Raw genomic sequence first — 26316 nt, 5'->3', positions numbered from 1 at the left:
CTCCGAGCAGCATAACCACTTCAGCGCTCTACAGTTCTTGTGATTCCAAAAGTGCCCTTCTGGGGAAAGTTGTCGAAGAGTTAGCAAATAGTTTGACAACCTACTCGGGTCTGAATCTCTGTGCGCCGAGCTAGCACTGCGGTGCGGGGCTTAGCTAAAGAACTTATTGGTGCTCTGAGCTAATAAGATGTCATGCACTGCAGGGCTTAGATCAGGGGAGCAGATGGAGGCTCTATGCAGAAGTTTCTGGGTCTCTTGAGTCCCGGATGGGCGCCTGTCGCACCACAGATAATTATCAAACTGTTTGCCAACGGTTTGACGTCTATCGCTGGGTGTGCTCTGGGGCACTCCTGGCACGATCCAAACTAGTGAACTGAAGCAAAGGGGCAACTGGGAGCGAAACGAGTCAACGTCTGATTTTTTTTCTTGCGACATAAAGCACCTAGCTCTTTGACAAAGTGTATTATAGTATGACATGCGCCTGTTGCTGACCCCCCTCCTCCCCCACCCTCCCCTTTCTTGCTAACCCTGTTGCTCGAGCTCGTTTTCTATGAAAGATTAATAAAGGTATTTCTAGTTTTGATGTACTTTTATGTTAAGGCGTTTCCCCCAGTAATAACCCCTTGTAGGATCCAGTTACCTGTCCGTGCATAAGTATTTTGGAGGGGAAATCATTTCAGCTCTCCGACAAAACGAGCATTTACCATCATTTACTGGTACGACATTTCCACTAGGTTTATTCTCTTAGTTTACCTCTGGCCGGCTCCCACTTTGCAATAATGCACTCATGTGCGGATGAGCCTACAGTGTGGCTCTGGCAAAACCACAGTTGGTTCACGTCACTGGCAAACAGCACTCTTAATATTCGGAGATTAGGGAATGGTATGTACGATTTGGATACTAGAACAAAGAACTCTGGAAACGTTCTATAACCACAGTACAGGTGAAACTATATAGAACCACCAACAGAATATAAAAGGTGAAATAAAACAAAAAGTAAAAAAAAATAGAATCATATTTACTGAGAAATAAATGTCACTTATTCTACCTGCTATAGCCTTTTTATTTCTATGCTGTGATTTGGATATGTGAAAAAAGGCGTGATCTTATGGCTTTGACAGATATATATATATATTTATTTATAAAATAGTGTTCTGGTTAGGGGCACTTATAAAATAAAAAAAAATAAAAAATGTAAAATGTAAAATCACTCCGTACAGCTTGCTATATACAGTTTCAACTTTTGATGAATGAAGTCTAATTTTGGATCGTAATACAAGTTTTACTCCACATCTCAAATACCAAAGTTGCCGATCAATGCTCAAACTTACAGCAGAATTACCAAAAAACATCCCTTAATTTATAGGGCAAAAATAGAACACGTTAAAAAGGGTACAGCATAATTCTGCTTAGTTCACCGAAAGATACACAGTTACCTTTCATGAAAAGCATTAAAGACTACATTTGTAATAATCAGAAACATTCTAATTACCACCAGACATCGAATCCATGAACTAGGAGGTAAAAAAGAGGACTACCTTTTTTTTTCCCTTGTGTACAGTCCGACTACTGTAGAGAATTCACTGTATATATTTCATGATTTTATAACAAGACACGGAGGCTCATATTGCATATCCCTTTCTTTACTGTTGACAAATAGCAGCAAAGGAAACATACAGAATGAAAAAAGAATGAACATGTGATAACGTAGGCCCCTCCCCCTCAGGTCCCAGTATAACAGGCAGCACTTCCCTTCCATTTCTTAAAGAAGTTAAAAAGCCAAGGACAGCCTTTAATGTTGAGCAGATAATCTAAAATACTCTGTAAAGTTGCTAAGTGCTTTTATTCAGCTAAGATCCTGTGCGGTGCATGTCACTTAACCCAGTGACTCTACAAACTGGTCATAAAATGCCCATGGACTCGCTACAGTAAGTGATAACTTCATGCATTATATCTTTTTTTTGTTGTTTATCTGCTTTTGAAACATATATTACTTCTCCTTTTTTTTATGTCTAAATATCACGTTACAACTTAAAACCAGAGAACCAACCACAATTTTTTTCTTTTTGTATTTGTTTTTTAATTAATTTATTTATTTTTTACACTTACTGTCTGGAGAGAAGCTAGGGGTCTGTGTAGCCTATGTAACTGTTTGTTTAGCACTGCTAAGCGTTTGGTAAAGCTAACTCAAATTGCTAGTAGCATATTTTAGAAAACATGCTGATTTCTCTTGTCATAATACAGTAATAATTATATTTAAAAAAATGTTTTCGTATATGTAGGTCGTATAGTATCTTGCATAGTCTTTTTTCTTTTTTTGTGTGTGTGACATAGGCGAATAAAGACCCATTAATGCTCTCATTAATGATTCCCAAAATATTGATCACAACACAAAAAGCAAATATGTTCATTTGCCAAAAAAGAAGAAGATAATTAACAGTAGTTTTTGTTTAAAAATTCTAGTTATCGTCCCTTGTAAAATGTATTAACATAAACTTAGGGCTAACGATGCCAGGTAGATAATTATGGCATCATATAATAATACTAATACACTAATATTCAGTTTAAAATATTTGAGGGGCATCTCCTGAGTTTAGTAATTAAATAAGTTGTGGATTTTGTTACTATGGCCCAAATTTTATGTACACTTGCACATTATTTGGCTGAACTGATTTTTTTTGTATTATTTTTTTATTGAATTTTCGATTTTTTCTAAATTTCACTGCCTTTACGTCCTATGTTAGAGTATTAGACTAAGGAGTTTATTCACTAAGCTGTGAAGTGCGATGAATGGAAAGACAGATTTGTATATTACGTCCAAAATAGCTGGGATGGAAAACTTCTTAAATACTACTGTATTCTACAGTTGGCTAATTTGGGCTCAAATGGTAAATTCTGTATTTATAGTCAGTTTGCCATTTAGTAAATACATTTCCCTGAACTACCACAATTTGTAGAATTAAAGAGTTTTACAATTAAGCTTTTATTTTAAGAACGACGATGTACATCTAAATAGTTGTAGACATTACCATCAACAACAGAAAGAAAATTAGGCGTTATGGGTTTGTTGGTTCCTGTAATTATTGGAAGGTATTTTAAAAGCTGTGCTACCTTTTGCTAAGACAAATATCTCCATATAGAGTTCAATGCCATGTTGAGCAAGACACTTCTCTATGGGATGCCCAGTTTACTCACTGTTTTTTTTTATAGCATTCCTATCATCATTATACCACCCACATCATGGTCTGTTAGTGGCCTCCTTTAGAATTGAGAACCAAAGATGTCAATCTGTCACAACAGTAGCATTAAAGGGTTAAGCCAAAATCAACACTTTTTGATCATAAAATTACTTTTTTGTTTTTTTTGCACTGTACCATGTCACGCGTGGCTCATATGAATACCGTCTAAACTTAACAGGCACCACTGTGAATGTTTAAATATTTGATGATGGTCGTTTGTGTTATCACCAGAAATATTATCTTTGGTCGGCGAAAGAGCTGATGTGATAAGATTTCAGCTAATCCAATGGTTTTGTGACTGCAGGGCCTACAGCTGCCTTCAAGCTGCAACCCTCGCCAATTACAGCCAGGCGTTGTAGTGCATTAACAGCTAATTGACTTACAGTTGTCTAGACCAGGTTTACAGGCATGTGAAAAATCAATAAACAAAAAATTATTTTGACGCCCCCTGGAGGCCAATTTGGAATGTGAACTAAATTGTTTTTTTTAGGTTATATATTTATAAAAAAAACAATAACTAGTGTATTGACAGCAAAATTGCAAAGTCTAGGCTAAAACAGTTGAAAAAATAGTTTGGCAATTTCTTCAAACAGACTATTTTGCCTAAATTTATAATCCGACTGTAAATTCAGATCATATGGGTGTTTAGAGAATCAAAGCTTAAACAAAGTTTGAAAAGTCAGGGTGAATTTCAAATTTTAGGACAAAACAGATTAATTGAAACACAGGTGAGCTGAAGAATATATATTTGCCCAATTAACCATTTTAAATTCACTTTCAATTCCTGAACTTCAAACATGTATATGTCCATTTGCTCTGGATAAACAGGATGTTATTATAGCACTTTATATGCCATTTGTGTTTCTGATGTGCTGAGAGCTATGAAGGTTCATACGTCCTGGTGTATTATCTGTAATTAATAATATAAATAAAAAATTAAAAAAATGTTGAAAAATACTTTTTTTTTACAAAAATTCACTATTATCCACCACTAAGTCCATTCAAACTGTTACAAACTTTAGTGGTCGCCTTGAAAATGCCAAATATTCAGTGAATTTGAAAATGTTCCAAAAATAATCTCCAAGTCAACTATGTATTTTGATTTGGCTACTTTACCCTACAAATTTGAAATTCATCAAGTTACTTTGAATTCCATAGAATCCCCAGTTTAGTGAGTTACCTTGTAGGAAGGTTGCTTTCATGAGAAAAAAAACAAAAAAACACTATGTTAGGTGAGTTAAGGAATCAGGTGGACCTGTACACAGAGTATAGAAAAACTTTTAATTGCCACGTTGCTTTTCCACTGACTTGATACTATTTCAAAGCCCCTTAAGGGACTTCGGCACTCCACGAGTTGTGGATTACATCTCCCCTAAAGCTTTGGAAGCATTGTGGCTGTAAGAGTATTACAAGACATGTAGTCCACACTGTCTGGCGTGCCGAAGGTTGCCTACCCCTGGCCGGTGCCATGAAAACAATATGGTCTTTGTAAAAAAAAAAACACACTTGAATACTTAAACATTTGAGAATTAAATGATGCAGGAACACCATGGTAGCATCCCCTCCTCCTGCAAGTCCCAAGTGTTGACTGTTAGCTTGTATATCTGTGGTTTTGCTATCTCCTCTTAATTTAGAGTTGAGCGAAGGTGCTGTCTGCTATTTCCTATGGAGTTCAGCAAGCTGTTGTAAATTTAGACATAGTAAAAAAAATATATGTTGTAGAGATGTTGCTTCTTGAGGAGGTGATAAGGTTTAATGTCAGTGTGGTAAAACAGAATAATTTTAGGTCTTAATTTGCTTTCCCCGAGGGCCATCATACATGAAGACTGAGAGCTAATGTGGGCAACTGGAACATTTGTAACCCATGACCTAGTGTTTCGAGGAGGGTTGACACACATGGCTTAGACAGACTCCCTCATGCAAGGCCCAGTGGAAGTTTCCATATGTAGACTCAATGGTCCCCAGTGCTGCTACTGACTAATGAAAATATCATGTATTCTTAGAAAACGGAACCTAAATGTTTAAGTCATCACTGAGCTGTGAAGGGCCTTAACCCATCAGGTGCTGGAGAGGTCAGCAACTCCAGCAATGTATGGGTTCATTATATGGAACGGTCTGTTACGACTTATTGAGAGTCCTTCAAATAACACTCTAGGACTCATTTAAAAACCACGAATTCCCCCTATGTTTTCGACAATGTTACCAATAGCTCTAAAGCAGGGCAAAATGCCCAACAATGTAAAATGTTACTCATCGTTCCCTGTTATTATTAGGCAAAAGGGTAACAGTACAACACAGACAGACATGTGACTCTTCATACATTGCGCTACATCCCATGATACAAAAAGGGGAGGGCGGTGTGGGGGGTGGGGGGTAGAGGAGAGATATTTCTAAATAAAAAGTGGGGTTGGATTTCTGAACTAAAATTAAAGGAGCAAGACAAATTGAGATTGGAGACGATTGTGAAAAAGGGGGAAAAAAGGTGGGAATAAAACAGGATGGGAAAAAATGGATTGGGAGAACTGGAGAGATTAATGAAAAAAAAAATATACAGGATATTGAGGGCACTTTGGCACTTTAAAGAATGGTTGAGGGTATGAATGATCCAGGAAGCACTGGATAGAAATACATGTTTGGTACAGTAGGGATATATTCAGACAACAGAGAATTGTTCTGCTCTGCTAAAGGAGGTTGAGATAACATTTAAAAATTCCAGTGCATTAGATGCAGTGATAACAAACCGCATATACCTGTGATTTACAGTGTATGTTTCACATACAGTTATTTACATACTGTTAGATACACAGTGACCAACTCCACTATAGTGATTTGTTAAAGTAAAAGTAACTAGTTATTGTACCTGGTCACATTAATAGGGCTCCGATTTCCACAAAGCTGTCAATACAAGCAGATTTTACCCTAGTTACTCCGCCACATTTTTCTTATCCGTCTAAATTGTGCCAGTCCTATGAATGTTACTCATCGGAACACAAAAAAAAGAGATGTATAATATAGTGCAATATATATATATTACACTACTTTCTGTATTTTCTTTTTTCAAGTTTATAAATTATCATGTGGGTTTTAGATTTGTGTAAGACAGAATGTAAAACAATCCTTAATCAGCAGTATATTTTCTCTGAATCAATCATAACATGTACCCAGCTTTGTTTTGATGCTTGTTTGTTTACATTTCAAGATATGTCCTTAATTTAATATATTTGGATAAGATTTTCAAATAATTTAAATTTTTAAATATATTTTAATATGTGGATAAACTAATTTTATTTTTAATATATGATGATTTAAAAAAAAAATGTTTTTCTATATTTTGAAAAAAATATATATAAAAAGTGTATTAAAAAATGTTAAATCATTTGAACAGCTTATTCTTAAATATTAAACGGAGGCCTATGTTGGACTTTTTTTTGAAGTGTAAAGAAATTACACCTCTTGTCAGCAGTGTTTGTGATGTGTGCGATTTCAATTGAATCTACATATCTGACTGTATATTAAATTATATATGAAATCATAACATAAATTGTTAATCTTATATGCAATATATTACGGAGATATACTTTTCACAAAATTCTTTTGAGACCTCACTAAGGAATATAAACTGCATGGCTCAAGAAGCTTAATTTAGTCATTTTGCTGATTTATATCAGAACATTGTAACAGATTAAAGTCACAGAGGAAATGAGTTTGACACCGACTACAACACATTTAGAAGGAAGACAAGTGCTAGAGCTACAGGGTGGATAAAAAATATTAAAATAACAAATTTTAAATATAATGATTCTGTGTATAAATCACATATCATAAATACTAAGTGTAGAGGTTGTCTCTTGTTTGTAACAATAACAAAAAGCCAAACAAACAAGGAAAACACACTGTGCAACGTGTGATAATATAAACTATTAAAGTGACTTTGGATTATTCATGTATAAGGTAGTTAAGTTACAATGAACAAAATAAATTCCCTTTAGCATTGATCCCCCCCGCCCCCCAATACACCATGACAACCTGCATGACCATCCTGGCTGCATTCCTGACACTAATTTATTAAGTGAACATAAGATTTAGGATTTTTTTTTAATGTCTGATATCGTGCTGACTATTTTTGGTTTTTTTTCCCCTTAGATTTGACAGTGTGCCATTTAACGGTGGGGTAAGTGTCTTTATTTTAAATTTCAAGCTTGGTCCGTGGATTTGTACACTTGATGTCTATGGCTTTTATATTACTGTGTGTTCTTGCAAAAGCCTCTAGCTTTAGACAGCTGACTGCTAGATAGCCATCATTGCGTGTAACTTTCTGGAGGCAGGAAATTCATCTAAAAGATATCATTTCCACCTACATCAAGTCTTGCCCACCCTTAACCTCCCTGTTATCAGTGTCACTGCGAAGCCTGACTATCACATTGAGTGATGAATTCACAGTAATAAGTAGGCTATAACTTTAAAAAAGGTATTTTACACGGCAAACTCTTTAAAATAATAAAGCTGTAAGTCATCCGAGGCAGGTTGTGAATGCCGATGTAGAAAGAGGTTTCAGAATACATCTATGTTACTATTATTTTTGATCATTAGAAAGCGCCAACAAATTCCGCAGCGTTGTATATGATATTTATTTATCTAAATATCTAAACTGCTATCTATGGTCTGCCTATAGCACAAATCACTTTTTTAAAGTCAAGTTAAAAAAGTCAAAGATAAATAGGGAATTGCGGTAGTCATACGCTATTTATTGGCTGAGAACCATGAGAGTTTCAGTCCACAGCACCTGAAAGGCAGGTATTTTCTAAGTCCAACTTGTCTCTAAACCCCCTTAATTCCTACCCCTAAGATTCTCTCGTTTTACACCAAACCTAAACCTCTCCTAACTCCGAAAGGCTATCGACCTTATTGGTGTCCTTTTTAATGGTACAAATTACTTTGTGGAGGTTTTACGGTGCTGTTGTCATAGAGCTGCATCATTGTTAAGTAAGCTGTGTTATGGACGTTTAAGACGTGTCTTTTTAAGATGAATTGTTAGAGGAGTGGGATTAAAGTGTACCAACGGCAATAACTGACCTAGAAACTCTATCTCAAGGCCAATCCACCAAGCACGCTTGAATACCTTTACTGTAATAGAATTTACTATTTCCATTGGAAGTCTACTCCATGCGTCCACTACCTTTTTAGTGAAGTGGCAATTTCTCATACTGCTCCCACGTCAAAATGCTAATCTCTTGAACATTTCCGTAATCCTTTATTATTTTGTTTTCAAGGTTAGGAGTTTCAGCCTCCCAAAACCCGATTATTGAACTTTTTCAGAAAATAGTTAATTCCCGTGTATTTTAGCAAAAGCATTTTCTGTTTTGTAAGCTTCTAGTCTGAATCCACTAACGGGAAAAAAATACTAACTAAAATTCCTCTCTCTTCTCCTAGTACTCGGATACAATTTTCCACTGCTTGGAGTCTTTTCCAAAATATCCCAATAACTTCTCTCAAATAAATGAACCCGAGTCTCACACAGGTAAGTTCTACTGCTCACTTAGATTTCTGTAATTGTTAAACATGTCATTATAGAGACAGCAAAATAAAAGTTAATGTTTTCTGAACGTTTTCTGTAGGTTTTTGAGTTTCTAGACCCGCCAACTCTAGCAAGCTGGATATCAGGAAACAGAGGGGATAAAAAGGGGCATGGATAGCCGGTGGGCAAAAAAGAGTGGGGTCACCATTCTGGCATAAATTAGCGCCAGGGTGACAGGCTGCTGGGCAGAGCAACCAATCAGGGCTGCCGATACACTGCCCACATCACTCATGTATGGACTTACATTCCCTGGATTTCATTACAAGCTCGAGGACAGTGTGTTAAACTCTGCGCATTTCAACACCAGGCTTAAAATTCATATTTATTCCTGAATCATTAAAATCAGTAACAATGTATTTTACCGTAAGAATACCAGCTCCACCAGGTTTAGCAGGACACATGTCACTTATACAGATAAATGGGCAACATATGGAGAGTGCCGAGTTTTAGTATGTGGAAATCACATGCTGCAGGTAGTAAATCAGGTGATAAGTCAATCAGGAATCCTACAGCATATAAATTACACATACTATAGGGCAACATTTTCATATGCTGTCAATCAGCATGATAATATTTTGTGTCCAGGAAACATGGTGTTTATGGCAACCATAACCACACACAAGGAAACAGATCTTACACGGTTTTGCCCTGGGGCTTAGTCACAGATCCGGAGAGATCATCAGTCTGTGGTTTCCCTCATTTTAACCAACGCTGAGCGGAAGATCCCGGCTGTTGAAACAGGAGGACTGAGGGAAGATCAGGCATCACACCCAGGAATTGGAATCCCTTCACTAAATTCCCAGGGGATCTGTAGCTGAGATCCCTTTACTGAAAACCCCTATGGGATCTATAGCCCCGATCCCTTTACTGAAACCCCCATGGGATCTATAGCCCCGATCCCTTTACTGAAACCCCCCATGGTATCTATAGCCCCGATCCCTTTACTGAAACCCCCCATGGGATCTATAGCCCCGATCCCTTTACTGAAACCCCCATGGGATCTATAGCCCCGATCCCTTTACTGAAACCCCCCTATGGTATCTATAGCCCCGATCCCTTTACTGAAATCCCCCATGGTATCTATAGCCCCGATCCCTTTACTGAAATCCCCCATGGTATCTATAGCCCCGATCCCTTTACTGAAATCCCCCATGGTATCTATAGCCCCGATCCCTTTACTGAAACCCCCCTATGGTATCTATAGCCCCAATCCCTTTACTGAAACCCCCCTATGGTATCTATAGCCCCGATCCCTTTACTGAAATCCCCCATGGTATCTATAGCCCCGATCCCTTTACTGAAATCCCCCATGGTATCTATAGCCCCGATCCCTTTACTGAAACCCCACCATGGAATCTATAGCCCCGATCCCTTTACTGAAACCCCCCATGGGATCTATAGCCCCGATCCCTTTACTGAAATCCCCCATGGTATCTATAGCCCCGATCCCTTTACTGAAACCCCACCATGAATTCTATAGCCCCGATCCCTTTACTGAAACCCCCTATGGTATCTATAGCCCCGATCCCTTTATTGAAATCCCCCATGGTATCTATAGCCCCGATCCCTTTACTGAAACCCCCCATGGGATCTATAGCCCCGATCCCTTTACTGAAACCCCCATGGGATCTATAGCCCGATCCCTTTACTGAAATCCCCCATGGTATCTATAGCCCCGATCCCTTTACTGAAACCCCCCATGGTATCTATAGCCCCGATCCCTTTACTGAAATCCCCCATGGTATCTATAGCCCCGATCCCTTTACTGAAACCCCACCATGGAATCTATAGCCCCAATCCCTTTACTGAAACCCCCCTATGGTATCTATAGCCCCGATCCCTTTACTGAAATCCCCCATGGTATCTATAGCCCCAATCCCTTTACTGAAACCCCCCTATGGTATCTATAGCCCCGATCCCTTTACTGAAATCCCCCATGGTATCTATAGCCCCGATCCCTTTACTGAAATCCCCCATGGTATCTATAGCCCCGATCCCTTTACTGAAACCCCACCATGGAATCTATAGCCCCGATCCCTTTACTGAAATCCCCCATGGTATCTATAGCCCCGATCCCTTTACTGAAACCCCACCATGGAATCTATAGCCCCGATCCCTTTACTGAAACCCCCCATGGGATCTATAGCCCCGATCCCTTTACTGAAATCCCCCATGGTATCTATAGCCCCGATCCCTTTACTGAAACCCCACCATGAATTCTATAGCCCCGATCCCTTTACTGAAACCCCCTATGGTATCTATAGCCCCGATCCCTTTATTGAAATCCCCCATGGTATCTATAGCCCCGATCCCTTTACTGAAACCCCACCATGGAATCTATAGCCCCGATCCCTTTACTGAAATCCCCCATGGTATCTATAGCCCCGATCCCTTTACTGAAACCCCCCATGGGATCTATAGCCCCAATCCCTTTACTGAAATCCCCCATGGTATCTATAGCCCCGATCCCTTTACTGAAATCCCCCATGGTATCTATAGCCCCAATCCCTTTACTGAAACCCCCCATGGGATCTATAGCCCCGATTCCTTTACTGAAACCCCCCATGGGATCTATAGCCCCGATCCCTTTACTGAAACCCCCCATGGGATCTATAGCCCCAATCCCTTTACTGAAACCCCACCATGGAATCTATAGCCCCGATCCCTTTACTGAAACCCCACCATGGAATCTATAGCCCTGATTCCTTTACAGAAACACTCAGGGGTTTTACAGCCCCGATCCTTTACTGAAACCCTTAAGGTATCTCTAGCTCCTATCCCTTTACTGAGACCCGCAAGGGATCTATAGCGCAGATCCCTTTACTGAAAAGGCCCTTTGGTAATTCTCTGGTTTACATACAACTTAAAATATATCTTCCTTGGCAAAGATTCAGGGTAAGCTGGAAAGATTGTACAAAAAATTTAGAAAAATAATGACTTTTGCCACCTGGGCCAAATACAGTATGTCTTGTGACGGAAAATAGAAACTAAAGTTCTAGAGAGGGGGATGCCCGACTTGTCTGTGATTACCATCTGAGCGACTATTACTCATCACTACTTTGTCATAAAAAAATAATATGCAACCCAAAGGCAGATGATATTAATTCTGTATTCCACAGTTAATAAACCCAGAATAAAGGAATAGTTAGCAGGAAGAATGAAAAAAACAGCTTCAATAACCTCTATAAATCTATCTGATTGGTCAGAGTTTAATTCTGATTGTGAAGGAGTCCGTGTTATCTCCACACTGGGACTTTTCTAGGTTGTCACATGTTATCTCCACACTGGGAATCCTAAGTCTATAGAGTGTCTCAGTTTCTTAAATATATTTAATTACTTTTTTTGAAAATTAATGTAGGCTCACAAGTTGTAGTCACCCTCATATAGAAAATCGATGATTGCGCAGTTATTTAGATATTTCACCCCAATATATATTACTTTTAATTTAAAAAAAAATTGAATAAAAAAAAAAAAAAAAAAAAAAAGAGCAATTCATTGAAAGTGGATTTGGCTGGTTGCGATGGTTTATTGGCCCCGAATCTGACTCACCTTTTCTCCTAATCTCATGCCTGTTAGTAAAAACACAAAGACATTGTCAGCCCCATAGATGTCATGCAAATATTCCTCTCGGGAATTTGCAAAAATAGTGCATGGAGAACGGGACCTGGCTCTCCGACAGCTCTTTAAAAACAAAGGGTTTGCTGTCCTGACCCACTGTTGACCCATATCTTTACCTCCACCGCTCACACTATCTCTCCAGGATTTTGTTTAAGAAATCCATAACTGTAGTGGTATTGTCTTTGAACATGCTTATAACTTATTCCTGGCTTAGCTCCTTCATTGTTGGAGGGTATGGTGTGACATTTATTCAAAGATGACAGAATTGACTGTTGTCACCTGGTGTTCTCGGTATATTGTGATCAATAATAAACAGTTTTTTAGTAAACTAGTCGTTCTAGCGATATTTTTTTAACATATTGCTTTATAGCAACCAGTTCCATGGACATAGACATCTTTTATTATTATTTTTCTTCTTATAGATTACATTCTGTTTACTCTATATTTCTCCATTTTAATTCATCTGCTTTATTTATCTATAGGCTCCTGGAAATTCGGCACTATTTTATAGAGTGCAACACATTATTCGCATTGTTTTTATAGGTTTTTTGGTGAATCCCTATATCCTTCCAGTTTTAGAGCTTTTTTCCTGTCTGTCTTATTCCCTCTTCCTTCTGTATATTCTATTTTTAGATATCAGAATATTTGCACTTTATATTGTGATCAAAGACCGTGCCACAATATAAAAAGATTTTAAACTTGCCTTTTCAAGCTCCTTAAATACACCTGTCACAATAGGCCCCTCTTACGATTGGCATCGACCTCTGTGCCATTACCAACGTTGCCCTAAAAATATTTTTTATTTTATATATTTTTTGCAATTCTTTATTTTAGTCGTGCAAGTAAGTAACATAGCTGGACCAGCAATGCCCCAACAGCATGTGCAAGTACGGTATTAAACATAACATTTAAAACATAACAGTTGGTCAGCATTTTGAGTAGACTGCACATTTTAGTCATATATAAGAGATTAAAACAACAGTTTAGATAAGAGTATAGTATGCTGCGTGATATGTGTCTGTTGTGAGCTAGTGAGCAATTTAAGTGTTAATTCCTTCTGGACGTGTTACTTACCCATTAAGACGAGTGTGAAAGTTAGGTTGATAAATTCACGTGAGGAAAGAAAGCAGCATCATTTTTACAATATATGTTGAATATAACTAGGCTAGGCTAGCAACACAGTGGATATAACGATACGTAGGATAAAGCCTGTGCACTTTGAATAAGCTTAGCTTTGTATACTGTATAGATATTGAGACAGTCATTTTAGCATGTAGTAGGTATTCATTTGCAGGAGCCATCTCCTATAGCGAGTGAACAAGTCCCTCTTCGAGCTAGTCTTCACCCTATGCCTTTTCTGCAGGGTCTCTGGAGCCATGTGTGTAAGTCCATCAGGGTCTGGACCAGATTGGTGTCGAATTCGTAGCTCACTGGGTGCTCCTTAGGGTACCTTCCGTGCTGTCGCAGTGTCCCTTCTCCGATTGGGAAGTAGAAAGGGAATCTCGCTGCAGTGGTGTGTACCTTTGCCCAGTGTCGGGTAGCTACTCGTCTTGCAGGTGTGCTGGCGTGTACTCGGGCTGTGGGTGGTTGACAGCCTGGTGCACATGCCTGTGGGCCTGTGGGTCTGTCCTCTCCTCTGCTTGAGTGTCGGTAATCCCGCTGGGTCTTTCTTGTGTTTTGCGGCAGGGGGGTGTTTGTTGAGATGCCGCCGGCCTGGAGCTCTTGCCGTTGGAGGGAGCTGAGTTACAACCCGGCTTCTGCGAGGAGGGTGCTTGCAGTTTGCGGTTTATTTTGCCCAGAAGTCCTCAAAGATTCTGTCAAGTGTGGTTGCTTGCAAGGTCTGTGTTCTGGGTTGTGCTGCGCACATGGCGTCTGCCATCTTGGTTAGAGCGCTGTGTTTCCTGCATTGGAAGGCCGCCATGCGGTTGTGCCTGTCTTCGCCGGGATGCCTCCTAGACTGAGATATCCCCCACCAGTCCAGCATTTCCGATGCTTTCTAGGTGCTCTCCGGGATTGTGTCCGCATACGGTTCGTTATTTTCGCTTATATTGAACTCAGTTACGGCTAGAGAAGGTGAGCTGTTGTCGTGGTTATTTGTCGTAGAGTTTTTGGGCAGAAATCCGCAATTTAGTGCTGAAGCTCATGCGAAACACGTCTGCCCGGCATGGCAGTCAGGCCCCGCCCCCGTTTATTTAATATTTTACTGCACAGCTTGATAGCAGCTCAGTGTAAAAAGTGAAATGATAGTTTTGTTGTTATCACAGTATATCACAGTCTCTCTCTGTCTGTCTGTGAGGTATGTGATGCTGTTTTGGAGGTGGGAGCACAAGGTTTTTTTTTACTAGACAGAAATCTAACAAAAGTAATCTATTCTTACATTTCTAAAGAACCACTCTACCCCCATTTCAAGCCTCCTTATCAAGCCACGGAGAGCTACTGTAAGATTGGTGTTTTTTTTTACTAAACAAGTAACAGATTTAATCAAGTTGCAAAATATCAAAAATCTTAAAGCTGAGTTTTATCCCTTAAGTTGTGTTAGGACGAGCGCACCACCGGGTTACACAATTATGTTAAAAATAAAATCATAACGTCAAAATAATATCTTCATCTTTTGATCAAGATATTTCAAGTGTCCGTATGACACATTTAACAGTTCAGTGGACACACCCTGAGATGTGATGTGACATGATTGGCATATTTTAACATAGGCATGTCTTTATGACCACTCAGAAGTGGTTGAGGATAGATTTGGAAATCAAAGGTCATGTTAAGTCAAACATGCAGCGTCCATAGTGATTGTTGCACCTTTCCATTGGAAAGACTTTTAGTAACTACCCAAAAAGTAGATTCACAGATGTTATAGAACTACAGCTCCCAATGTGCTTTGCATGCCTTCAGAATGAAAAAACATCCGGGGATCTACCTTTCCAGCACCCCTATTCTAATGAACCTTTTTGCCCTCGCTTATTGTAATAGAGAATTTTAAACTTTAGGACAAAATGTAAAACTTATTTGAGCCAGAAAAGTTTGCCAGTTCAGTTATTATGGCATAAAACTTAAAAATTCAATAATTTGAAATACTAAGTTGAAATTGACCACGTTGAAACTGGAGTATAACATATTCCACTGACCTCCTGTCCCATAGGTCAGTTCACATTCACAATAGGCTCTCTTGACATTAAAACAAAGATCCATTGAATTTATCGCAATTTAATGTCCCTTTACAATTGTCTCGGTTTTGCAATTCATATAGTGAGCGTTTTTTTTTTTCTAGTACAAGGATATTGACTTAAATTTTCTTGATGTTGTAGATTTCTTGTGGAATTGGATGGATCCTCAGGAAACATGCTATGACGAGAGTGAAACCGGACAGCTGACAAGCCTCCAGAACGTCCAAGAGTCGTACATTCAGGGACCGTATTCCCACTACTTCCCAGACGCCAGCATCCAGACTTTGAACGGGATGGTTCCCTGTCAAACGCAGTGCCCTCTTCCAGAGGACTTTTGTGGAACGGAGGTAAGAAAATACAATGAGCTATCAAATTCTGATCCCATGCACTTCAAAAAGTTAAAGAACAAACCATTCCATTGGTTATACAGTGCTCGAAATTTCAAATCCTGACCAACTAGACAGGTCTAAAAGTTACACCACTGCAAAGGTGTACAGAAGATGCCTTGAGTCAATAACTACCAGATTTGTTGAATACAATTTATAAAAATGTATATTTTGCTTTAACATGAAGATGCATATTCTGCATAGAAGTGGTTCAATATACCTTACTATGGAACCAGACAACCACAATTTTCAAACATAGCATAGCTTTATTGCATATTTGCGCATCAGGAGACAGTAAAGCAAATTTGTGATAATCTTTTAAAGTAAGGGAAAAAAATTGAAAATGGCCCAGGCACTCCAATATACAAAAAGGCAACTTTATTGAACCCACTGAGTGGCAGTGAGTTCAATAAATGTGCCTTTTTTGTATCTTGGGGTGCCTGAGACCGTTTTCTATTTTTTCCTTATCAAATGCTTGGTTCCTGGTACTGGGACTGGCCTGGATGCACCCAGATACCTACAACTTGGGATTGTGTACAGTTCCACACCCATGTATTGGTCAAACCTTTGAGAGTAAGTCTTTTTTCAGTTTACAAGTAAGCTATTGTATCTGTAGGAGGGAATATTTAAATGCATGTAGCAAATTCAAACAAATATTTTACATAATTATTCATTATACAACGATCACCATAACAACCTAATTCAAACGTACAAGTGCACATAGCAACAGCTAATATGCAAAAAAAAAATGAAGTGAATTAACTGTCTTGAAGAGACACAAATTAATGCAAAAGCAGTTTAATCTGTATTAAATTTGAATTCTGTTATTATTAGCCTTACCCAGAGGATATGGCACACATAATCATATTTCACAGATATGTATAATAAATGAATGTAAAAAAAATAAAAATACTCAAATACTCAATGAGACATTTACGTCGTCTTTGGGATGCTATTGTAAGAAAGAAAATACGTTTGATTACAATGGCGCTGTCATCTGAAAATGTATTTCTGTATATTATTTTAAAACGATAATGTATATAGAATTGTATTTTTTGGTTTGGCTAAATGATACATGTCTGTTCGTCCACCCATTGTAAAGCGCTGTGGAATTTGATGGCGCTATATAAATATCATAATAATAATAATAATACATTTAGCTTGAATTACCGCTTTAAGGCAGTATTTCAGGAAGTCAACTGTTAGTTGCGTTACATTTTTACAACTCTAGGTAACATTTACTGTAAAAAAAAAAAAAATTGAAAAAAAAAACTACAGAGAACACGTACATAGACTTTTACAGATAACAAAGACACTTTTAGTTAACAAAAAAAAAAGAAAAGAAAAACAAACAAAAAAGATAAGCTGCTTTACAAAACAAATTGGACTAAAGCCTAAACGTATATGAGATGTTATATGCAAATAGTTTGTGTGATACCCAGACACTCCCACGAATGCTAATTTGCCTGAAATGTAATTCTTTTTTATTTTATAAAATACGTGATCTTTCGGGGGGCGGGGCCGGACCGCCGAGCCGGCCGGTCGCATGCAGGATCAGCTCCGGCAGCCAAACACTAACAAAAGGCTTATTTGAGCGAAATATGGCACAAAACCTGCCGGTAATGGTGGCCCTCGCTGGGCAGAGAGCCCTGGGGTCCAGGGTGAGGCTGGCCCTACAGGCTACAGTCCCCTGGAGGAAGACACCTACCCGACTTACTCAAGGCCTACTCCAGAGGCGAGCGGGACGGACGGCCGCTGCCCTGCCGCTTACTGCCCGGGGCTTGAAGTCGGACCCGTGAGGGTACCGGCTCCGTTCCCCCCCCCTATGGACCGGGGGGGTGATCCCGGTCTACAACCTTGATGACCAATCTACTAAGCCTGTACCTCGAATCTCCCGCCTGTGCTGCAGACCTCATGTCAGGCCTAAGATGGCCGCCAAACTACCAACATATGAAAGCCCTGAAACGCAAAGAAACAGAAAACACTCTAACGCTGAATTGGGCCTCCCCACGACCAATATGGCGGATACGAGAGGCAACCTTAAAATGACGGCGCAACCAGAACAAAGCTACACTACTGCCGAGCGACTGTCCAGAAAAGCAACGGGGATCCTCACCACAACGTAGCTACCAACTTACCCACACACAGACGGGGATTCCCAGCTCCTGCGGCAACGTGCAGGCTGGACTTGCCACCCGGTCCATCAAGAGGCCAGGCTGCTACTCATACCGACCTACACGACAACACAGCAACCCGACCACATCCAGCTGAGAACCGCACAACGGAATCTCATAAGGGGAGAGCACTCACACATCTTACCGGTGACCATGATGGACTCACTGCTGCCGTGCCGCACACCCTGCAGATCGAGGGCTGGACAAGCAAGAACTGCCACAGCATGAAGTGCCAAAGGGACTCTCTCTCAAGGTCTGAGCTGCACTGAGCTGCTCACTTTTCAGCAGCTATAGGATGCCAGTCTAATTTTGTATAGCTAAATGTGCCTTATGACAAAGTTACGCTGCTTCCTAATTACAAATCTATTTTAATTCTTATGACCTCTCTGTGGACAAACATTACTAGCCTGTGTACTAAAATACTCCCTGTCTATATTAACCATCAGTACACTCAGACAAATGCTATGCTTGAATATGTCTACTGATTACATTAACATACATTAACATGCATAGAATCATATTTTAACCTGCCATACTATGCATACTTATGCAGTATAGTTTAAGCAACTACTAATCTATATAAAAATGTGCAAAATATTCTACATGCCAACCAACTTGCGAATGTTTGTTTGTATGCTTGTCAAAGATGTTGGTGCATGACGAGCCCACTTGTTATATTTTCATGCACACAAAAATAAAGAATTTAAAAAAAAAAAAAAATACGTGATCTTTCTCACTAAATAATCAATGGGCGCCACTGCTAGCAATCCCATTTGTCACTTTGAGGATTAAAGACTGTGCTAGTCTAACAGGCTTAGTTACTCAAGTGAAAAGTCAAAGTGGATTTCAAATTCAAGGTGACAATAGCTGAAATGCTTTGTTTTTTGTTTTTTTTATTCAGTTACTCCGTCCTGAAATTTGAAATTCACTTTGGATTATCACTTTAGTAAATAACTGATCACAGATTCCAAGCTCATGAGATAGCTCAGTTGGTTACTACACCACCTATAATACCTGTTTAAATCTTAATGATCACTGATTTGATACTGGACAGAAACATAGAAACATAGAAACATAGAATGTGACGGCAGATAAGAACCATTCGGCCCATCTAGTCTGCCCAGTTTTCTAAATACTTTCATTAGTCCCTGGCCTTATCTTATAGTTAGAATAGCCTTATGCCTATCCCACGCATGCTTAAACTCCTTTACTGTGTTAACCTCTACCACTTCAGCTGGAAGGCTATTCCATGCATCCACTACCCTCTCAGTAAAGTAATACTTCCTGATATTATTTTTAAACCTTTGTCCCTCTAATTTAAGACTATGCCCTCTTGTTGTGGTAGTTTTTCTTCTTTTAAATATAGTCTCCTCCTTTACTGTGTTGATTCCCTTTATGTATTTGAATGTTTCTATCATATCCCCCCTGTCTCGTCTTTCCTCCATGCTATACATGTTAAGATCCTTTAACCTTTCCTGGTAAGTTTTATCCTGCAATCCATGAACCAGTTTAGTAGCCCTTCTTTGAACTCTCTCTAAGGTATCAATATCCTTCTGAAGATAGGGTCTCCAGTACTGTGTACAGTACTCCAAGTGAGGTCTCACCAGTGTTCTGTACAATGGCATGAGCACTTCCCTCTTTCTACTGCTAATACCTCTCCCTATACAACCAAGCATTCTGCTAGCATTTCCTGCTGCTCTATTACATTGTCTGCCTACCTTTAAGTCATCAGAAATAATCACCCCTAAATCCCTTTCCTCAGATGTTGAGGTTAGGACTCTATCAAATATTCTGTACTCTGCCCTTGGGTTTTTACGTCCAAGATGCATTATCTTGCACTTATCCACATTAAATGTCAGTTGCCACAACTCTGACCATTTTTCTAGTCTACCTAAATCATTTTCCATTTGGCTTATCCCTCCTGGAACATCAACCCTGTTACATATCTTAGTATCATCCGCAAAAAGACACACCTTACCATCAAGACCTTCTGCAATATCACTAATAAAAATATTAAAGAGAATGGGTCCAAGTACAGATCCCTGAGGTACCCCACTGGTGACAAGCCCAAGCTTCGAATATACTCCATTGACTACAACCCTCTGTTGCCTGTCACTCAGCCACTGCCTTACCCATTCAACAATATTGGAATCCAAACTCAAAGATTGTAGTTTGTTGATAAGCCTTCTATGTGCAACAGTGTCAAAAGCCTTACTGAAATCGAGGTAAGCAATGTCTACTGCACCACCCTGATCTATAATTTTAGTTACCCAATCAAAAAAATCAATAAGATTAGTTTGGCATGATCTCCCTGAAGTAAACCCATGTTGTCTCTGATCTTGAAATCCATGTGTTTTTAGATGTTCAACAATCCTATCCTTTAACATGGTTTCCATCACTTTCCCCACTACTGAAGTTAGGCTTACTGGCCTATAGTTGCCCGACTCCTCCCTATTACCTTTCTTGTGAATGGGCACAACATTCGCTAACTTCCAATCTTCTGGGACTACTCCTGTTATCAATGATTGGTTAAATAAATCTGTTAATGGTTTTGCTAGTACACCACTAAGCTCTTTTAATAGCTTTGGGTGTATTCCATCAGGTCCCATTGACTTATTTGTCTTTACTTTTGACAGTTGAAATAGAACCTCTTCCTCTGTAAACTCACGTGTAATAAATGACTCATTTATCCTTTTTCTTAACTGAGGTCCCTTTCCTTCATTTTCATCTGTAAATACCGAACAAAAATATTCATTGAGGCAGTCAGCTAGACCTTTATCCTCATCTACATACCTTCCTTCTTTTGTTTTTAATCTAACTAATCCTTGTTTTACTTTTCTTTTCTCATTTATGTATCTAAAAAAGGTTTTGTCCCCCTTTTTTACTGACTGTGCTATTTTCTCTTCTGTGTGTGATTTGGAAGCTCTTATAACTTGCTTAGCCTCTTTCTGCCTAATCTTATAGGTCATTCTGTCTTCCTCACTCTGGGTTTTTTTATAATTACTAAATGCTAACTTTTTGTTTTTTACTATTTTGGCTACATCTGTGGAGTACCACAGTGGTTTCTTGAATTTTTTGCTTTTACTGACAAGCCTAATGCAATTTTCTGTTGCCTTCAGTAGTGCAACTTTTAAATAATCCCATTTCTTTTGGACTCCATTTAAATTGCTCCAGTCTGATAATGACTCCTTTACACATATTCTAATTTTGGAAAAGTCTGTTTTTCTAAAGTCTAAAACTTTTGTTTTTGTGTGGTGTGACTCAGTCACTGTTCTTATATTAAACCACACTGACTGATGATCACTGGATCCTAAACTTTCACCTACAGTAATATCTGATACCAAATCTCCATTTGTTAACACTAAATCTAGTATGGCCTCTTTACGAGTTGGCTCCTCAACGACTTGTTTTAGAGACAATCCCAGTAGGGAGTTTAGAATATGTGTGCTCCTGGCACATGTAGCTATTTTTGTTTTCCAATTTATATCAGGAAGATTAAAGTCACCCATGATGATAACTTCCACAGGGACAGGGTCTAATCAACTTTTATCCCAATAAGAATGAGCAAATGAGTGACAGTGTAGTACTGATAATCTACATCCAAGGATGGAGCTGAAAATAAGAAAAACTCTTACAGATCTGGATTGATAAAATGGACTTCTGTCAGTACAATCCACATAAGTGGTCAGTCCTTAAGGCCTTGCTGACTGCATTGGGAACAACTGATCCACACATGGCCATTGTGCAGATAGCTCATTATTCCACTAGGGGGCATACTCCACCAGAAATAAACTTTTCATTGTAATGTTTTATAAGATATAAATTCCTGGTCATTTTTATTTCAAATAATTTCGCAATGTTGTAATGAATAAATATATCTATATGGGTCATAGTATTTATAGTTATATATTTTATATTATATATAATAATATATAATATTATATAATATATATATATATAATAAATGGGATACAAGAAGCTATAGGTTATTGGAGGTACATACCGTTAAAAAGATACATAGGGATACTCACTAAAGTGTGAAATGTTGTAAACTCAAAAGTGAGTTTAAGGCCAAAATAGCCTCCTCCCCTCTCTCACCCCCTCCCCCCCCCCCTCCCTATTTCTCCAAGTCAACTGTTTTTCATTTAGAGAACCTTGTCTGAATCTTGAAATTCACATAAGGGCTTATATCTAAATTCAAACGTTAAAGTTTAGACAATATTGCAGTAGTGTTTTTCAAATCAGCTATACTCACAGCTTGGCTATTTTGCCAACAAATATCAGTTTAGATTTGCAAAATTCCCATCAGTCTACACTATGGTGAAGAACGTTGTCAGATGTTCGTTTAGCAAATTAATCCCTTACTGGTCTATATAGCTCATTGACTCGTCAATACAGGATTCCTAAGGTATAATCACATAGTACTGGCTGACTGCAGTTCATTTCCTGGAGTTTAATAACCTTATCCCAACGGGTGAACAATTCTTAGATCAAATGTAACTGTGAATGGACCTTGACAGTTGTATTTTTCAACTTGCAACTTAAAGACCTGTAAGTGATCATAATGACTTTCATCTTGCAGTTTACCACCTACCTTCAATACCAATCCACATGCAATGTGCCAAGTCCATCTCAGTCAGAAGAAGAGGAATATCATAACATGAACAGCCCTGATCTGGAGGTGTCGGACAGTGAATCTGATGAGAACTTTCCTCGAGGAGAGTGCCCAGGATATGACCCAGGTATTGCCACAAAAAATGATGAAGGCTACGCTTACAGAGATATAATTGTCGCCTTTCTGCTGGAGAATACTAACAGCTAAACTACATCTCCCAGAAACCATCATTAGCAGTAAAGTTGATGCTAAATAAGGAAACACAACATGTTGGGATTGAGAGGTTAAAAAATTCCTCTCGCCCACTAGCCTTTGATGAGTGAAACCTAGCACTAACACTGCCAGACTTTGAACATGGCTTGGAATTTTGAGCCTAACAAACATAATAGAAAACCAAGCTGGTGAAGTGATCACGAACATGCTTATCTGATTGGCCATTGCTAAATGATGATCACTTTAGCCATTTATTGTTCGCTGTATTGCGTACAACGTTATATAGCAGTGACATAAATCACAGGAAATAATTTGTAGTATAGAAGTGCTCATAAATCACTATTATATATTGGAGTCATAAAGCGATACAGCAAAATTGCTCTATTGGAATGTGTCCAAGTTCTAATGAAAATTTCAAGAGTAAGGTGACAGATAAATTCGTAGCATAATTAATAGCTCTCTAACTGTAGCTGATAATTATCACACGCTTCTGACAACATTTGGACTTGGGAACACTCAAAATGACCAAACCTTCACCCATCGTTAATAAGCGCACTCCCCTCAGTCACCCACATTTTACGCGAAATGTGTAAGATAGTTTATAGTTAGTTGTGCTGTTTTTGTAACAATATTTTCTTCATTAAAAAAAAAAAAGTTTTTTTTTGTTTTTTTTTAAGTTCACCACCTTCCACCCAACACGTTGACTTTCCCATTAAGATTTACAAATTAGCTCAGCTCATTAAGGAAACATACTAAATGTTTGAGCTATTACTGGTTTAGTGAGAGCTCCATTTATTTACAAAATACTAACTCAATTCATTACATTTTTTTGCCAAAAGGTGTACGAAAGAAGGTCCGCCTGTACAAATTCCTCTTGGAGCTCTTGCAGAATGGAGACATGAGAGATTGTATCTGGTGGCTTGATCGCGAGAGGGGGACATTCCAGTTTTCATCAAAGTACAAAGAGTTACTTGCTCATCGATGGGGCCAACAGAAAGGCAACCGCAAAAAGATGACCTACCAGAAGATGGCTCGTGCCCTTCGTAACTATGGCAAAACTGGAGAGATCCGCAAAGTAAAGAAGAAGTTAACATACCAGTTTGATAGTGTGCTTTTGGGAGAGAGAAAGGTGGAGTCTTCATTGCACCCGATCTCGTAAACAATACCTACCCAATCCTGTTGATATGGGAAACAAAAGACAATACAGGGTCCCCATTTAACCACTTTTTAAAGTTTTTATTTCCAGTTGTGGGTCGGAAAGGGGTTGACATTGGAGATTTCTAATAAACTTTGACTAATGACTTTCGAGCTTACACCTAAAGTTGAAACGGAAGATTCTGCTCCAGAGAAAAGTTTCATCATTTCTTGAAGTGGTCAAGGCAATAACCCATTCCACATGAATCTTCTTGATCTGAGGGACTCGACCCATGTAAATAAAATGGAAAGATACTTTTTCAGGAGGTAGAAGAATTGTTTAGTGATCAGTCAGGGAAATGTACTAGAACATCTAGGAGTACTATTATAGGATCTTTACTGCCAAAAGCTGTAGGACAACACTCAAGAATGTCACATTAAATTGTTTTTTAGCTAGATGCCTACTTGGGTGGAGGGCCAATGCTATACTGCTTAGATCCTGATAAGCCTTTGAAATTGAATCTGTTTCACATTTTTGTTTTGCATTTTCCTTGTTGCTTTCATTTTAGTTTTCTTCCATATTGGATAGACTAGAAATCAAATCACCAGATATATTTACAGTCATATTGAGTTGAATTATGCTTCTCAATTTGGCTACGCTATAAGAGTTTACTTTTAGAGAAACTAAAGGTTTCTAGAGGTTAGTCTTTATAAGAACCATAATGTACTTCCAGATGTATTCAAATAATTGCAATCAACAAAGCCATTCTGTAAGAACTAAACTACTCAACACAATATGCATGTAAAAAAAAAGTTGATTCGAACCAATTTTAACCAATAATGTTTATATTTGATAAATGAAAAATTACAAGGAGTGTTCGCTATCAAATGCAGTCAATCATTTGTCAATCAAGATTAAAGTGTATATTGAATAATTTAAAGGCTTAATCCAGCGATGTATAGCATCAAATGTATTTAATTATAGCTCTATAGGAAAGTACCTTATTACTATTCTTTCATCTATCAAATTAATTGCATTTTTTCAGAATCAATCCCAACGCTATTTCTGTCAAAAACAGAATTTCAAGAAAAAGGATGTCATGGTGCGTTATACCCTTTTAACATTAAAGAATATAGCCTTACCGGATATTTGCACATAAAGAGCTCAATTCTAGAGAACTTCTGTTCAGTTACAAGAGTTAAAATGCATCACTTGCGATATATATAACCTTCAAACCGTTATACAATACCATCAGTTCAACGAGTTGCAGAATATAAATACTTATAAACACATAGGTGAGAGCTTGACTGTGGGTACTGGTTCAAAGGATTTTACTTTCCTGTACTTGTGAGGACAGGTTTGGGGTAGGTCTTGCAAAAATTGTGTGTCAAAAACCACATATACAAAAATATTAACGTTTTTTTTAAAACGACAGAACCAGCAGTTAAGCAGTTGAGTGCAGGCTGAGATAAACATCACAGTATCTGAAATGAAGTCTTAGCAATCACTTGACAAACCTGTAACCCGTTGCTTAAACCTGACCTGCTGCTTGGAATACATTTGCACCAACAACATGTTGATTACCAAAAAACAAAACAAAAAAAGTGATTTCACTACCGTCTGTCCAAGCAGAGCACACTTTTGATGTATATATTTTTTTGTGTGTTTGCGTTTGAAGAGGATGTTAATATAATATAAATAGTTGTAAATTGATGTGGTGTCTGTTTTTATCAAAATAAAGTGAGTGAATAATGGCTGCTTTCGAGAACCAATGCTGTAAAATCGTTTCTTGTTTTCGTTGGATCTAGGGTAACGTTAACAAATACATATTAAAATGTAATGAACATTTCAAAAATAAAAAAAACATACAAACAAAAATCTTACGTACCTTTTCTTTTATTGTGTCTATTTGGATTAACGGTTTCTGTACTGAGGATGCTCCCAAATAGAATTTGGGGGATGCGAAATCCCTCAGAAATTGATTTAATGCTGGTCTTCTAACTAAAAACATTTTTTTTTTAATCCTATGTAGTAGACATAGACAAAATATTATTATCAAAGTGGAATGGGGCGTGTCTAAATAGTAGCAGAGTCAGCAGCAAAGGTGGAGAATCACCATTTTACAAAAACTTGTATCTTGATAAAATCCCACAGAGATGAATGCAGCATCTTCCAGGCAGTTATTAGTAAG

At 38.4% G+C, this 26316-nt stretch overlaps 1 protein-coding gene across 1 annotated transcript; it reads left to right on the top strand.

Annotated features, from left to right (window-relative positions):
- Positions 1–1817: 1817 nt before the first annotated feature.
- LOC134577232 (transcription factor Spi-B-like) lies at positions 1818–25983 on the top strand. The gene is made up of 6 exons (XM_063435911.1): positions 1818–1928; positions 7383–7410; positions 8670–8757; positions 15744–15949; positions 22745–22904; positions 23830–25983. Exons 1-6 carry the CDS (start codon positions 1870–1872, stop codon positions 24147–24149), a joined length of 861 nt encoding a protein of 286 aa, XP_063291981.1. The 5' UTR covers positions 1818–1869; the 3' UTR covers positions 24150–25983.
- The last annotated feature ends 333 nt before the right edge of the window (positions 25984–26316 follow it).

Source organism: Pelobates fuscus, chromosome 11, assembly GCF_036172605.1.
Source record: "Pelobates fuscus isolate aPelFus1 chromosome 11, aPelFus1.pri, whole genome shotgun sequence".
Taxonomy (NCBI): Eukaryota; Metazoa; Chordata; class Amphibia; order Anura; family Pelobatidae; genus Pelobates; species Pelobates fuscus.
The sequence above is the reverse complement of the archived record's forward strand: the minus strand, read 5'-3'. Positions and strand labels throughout refer to the sequence as shown.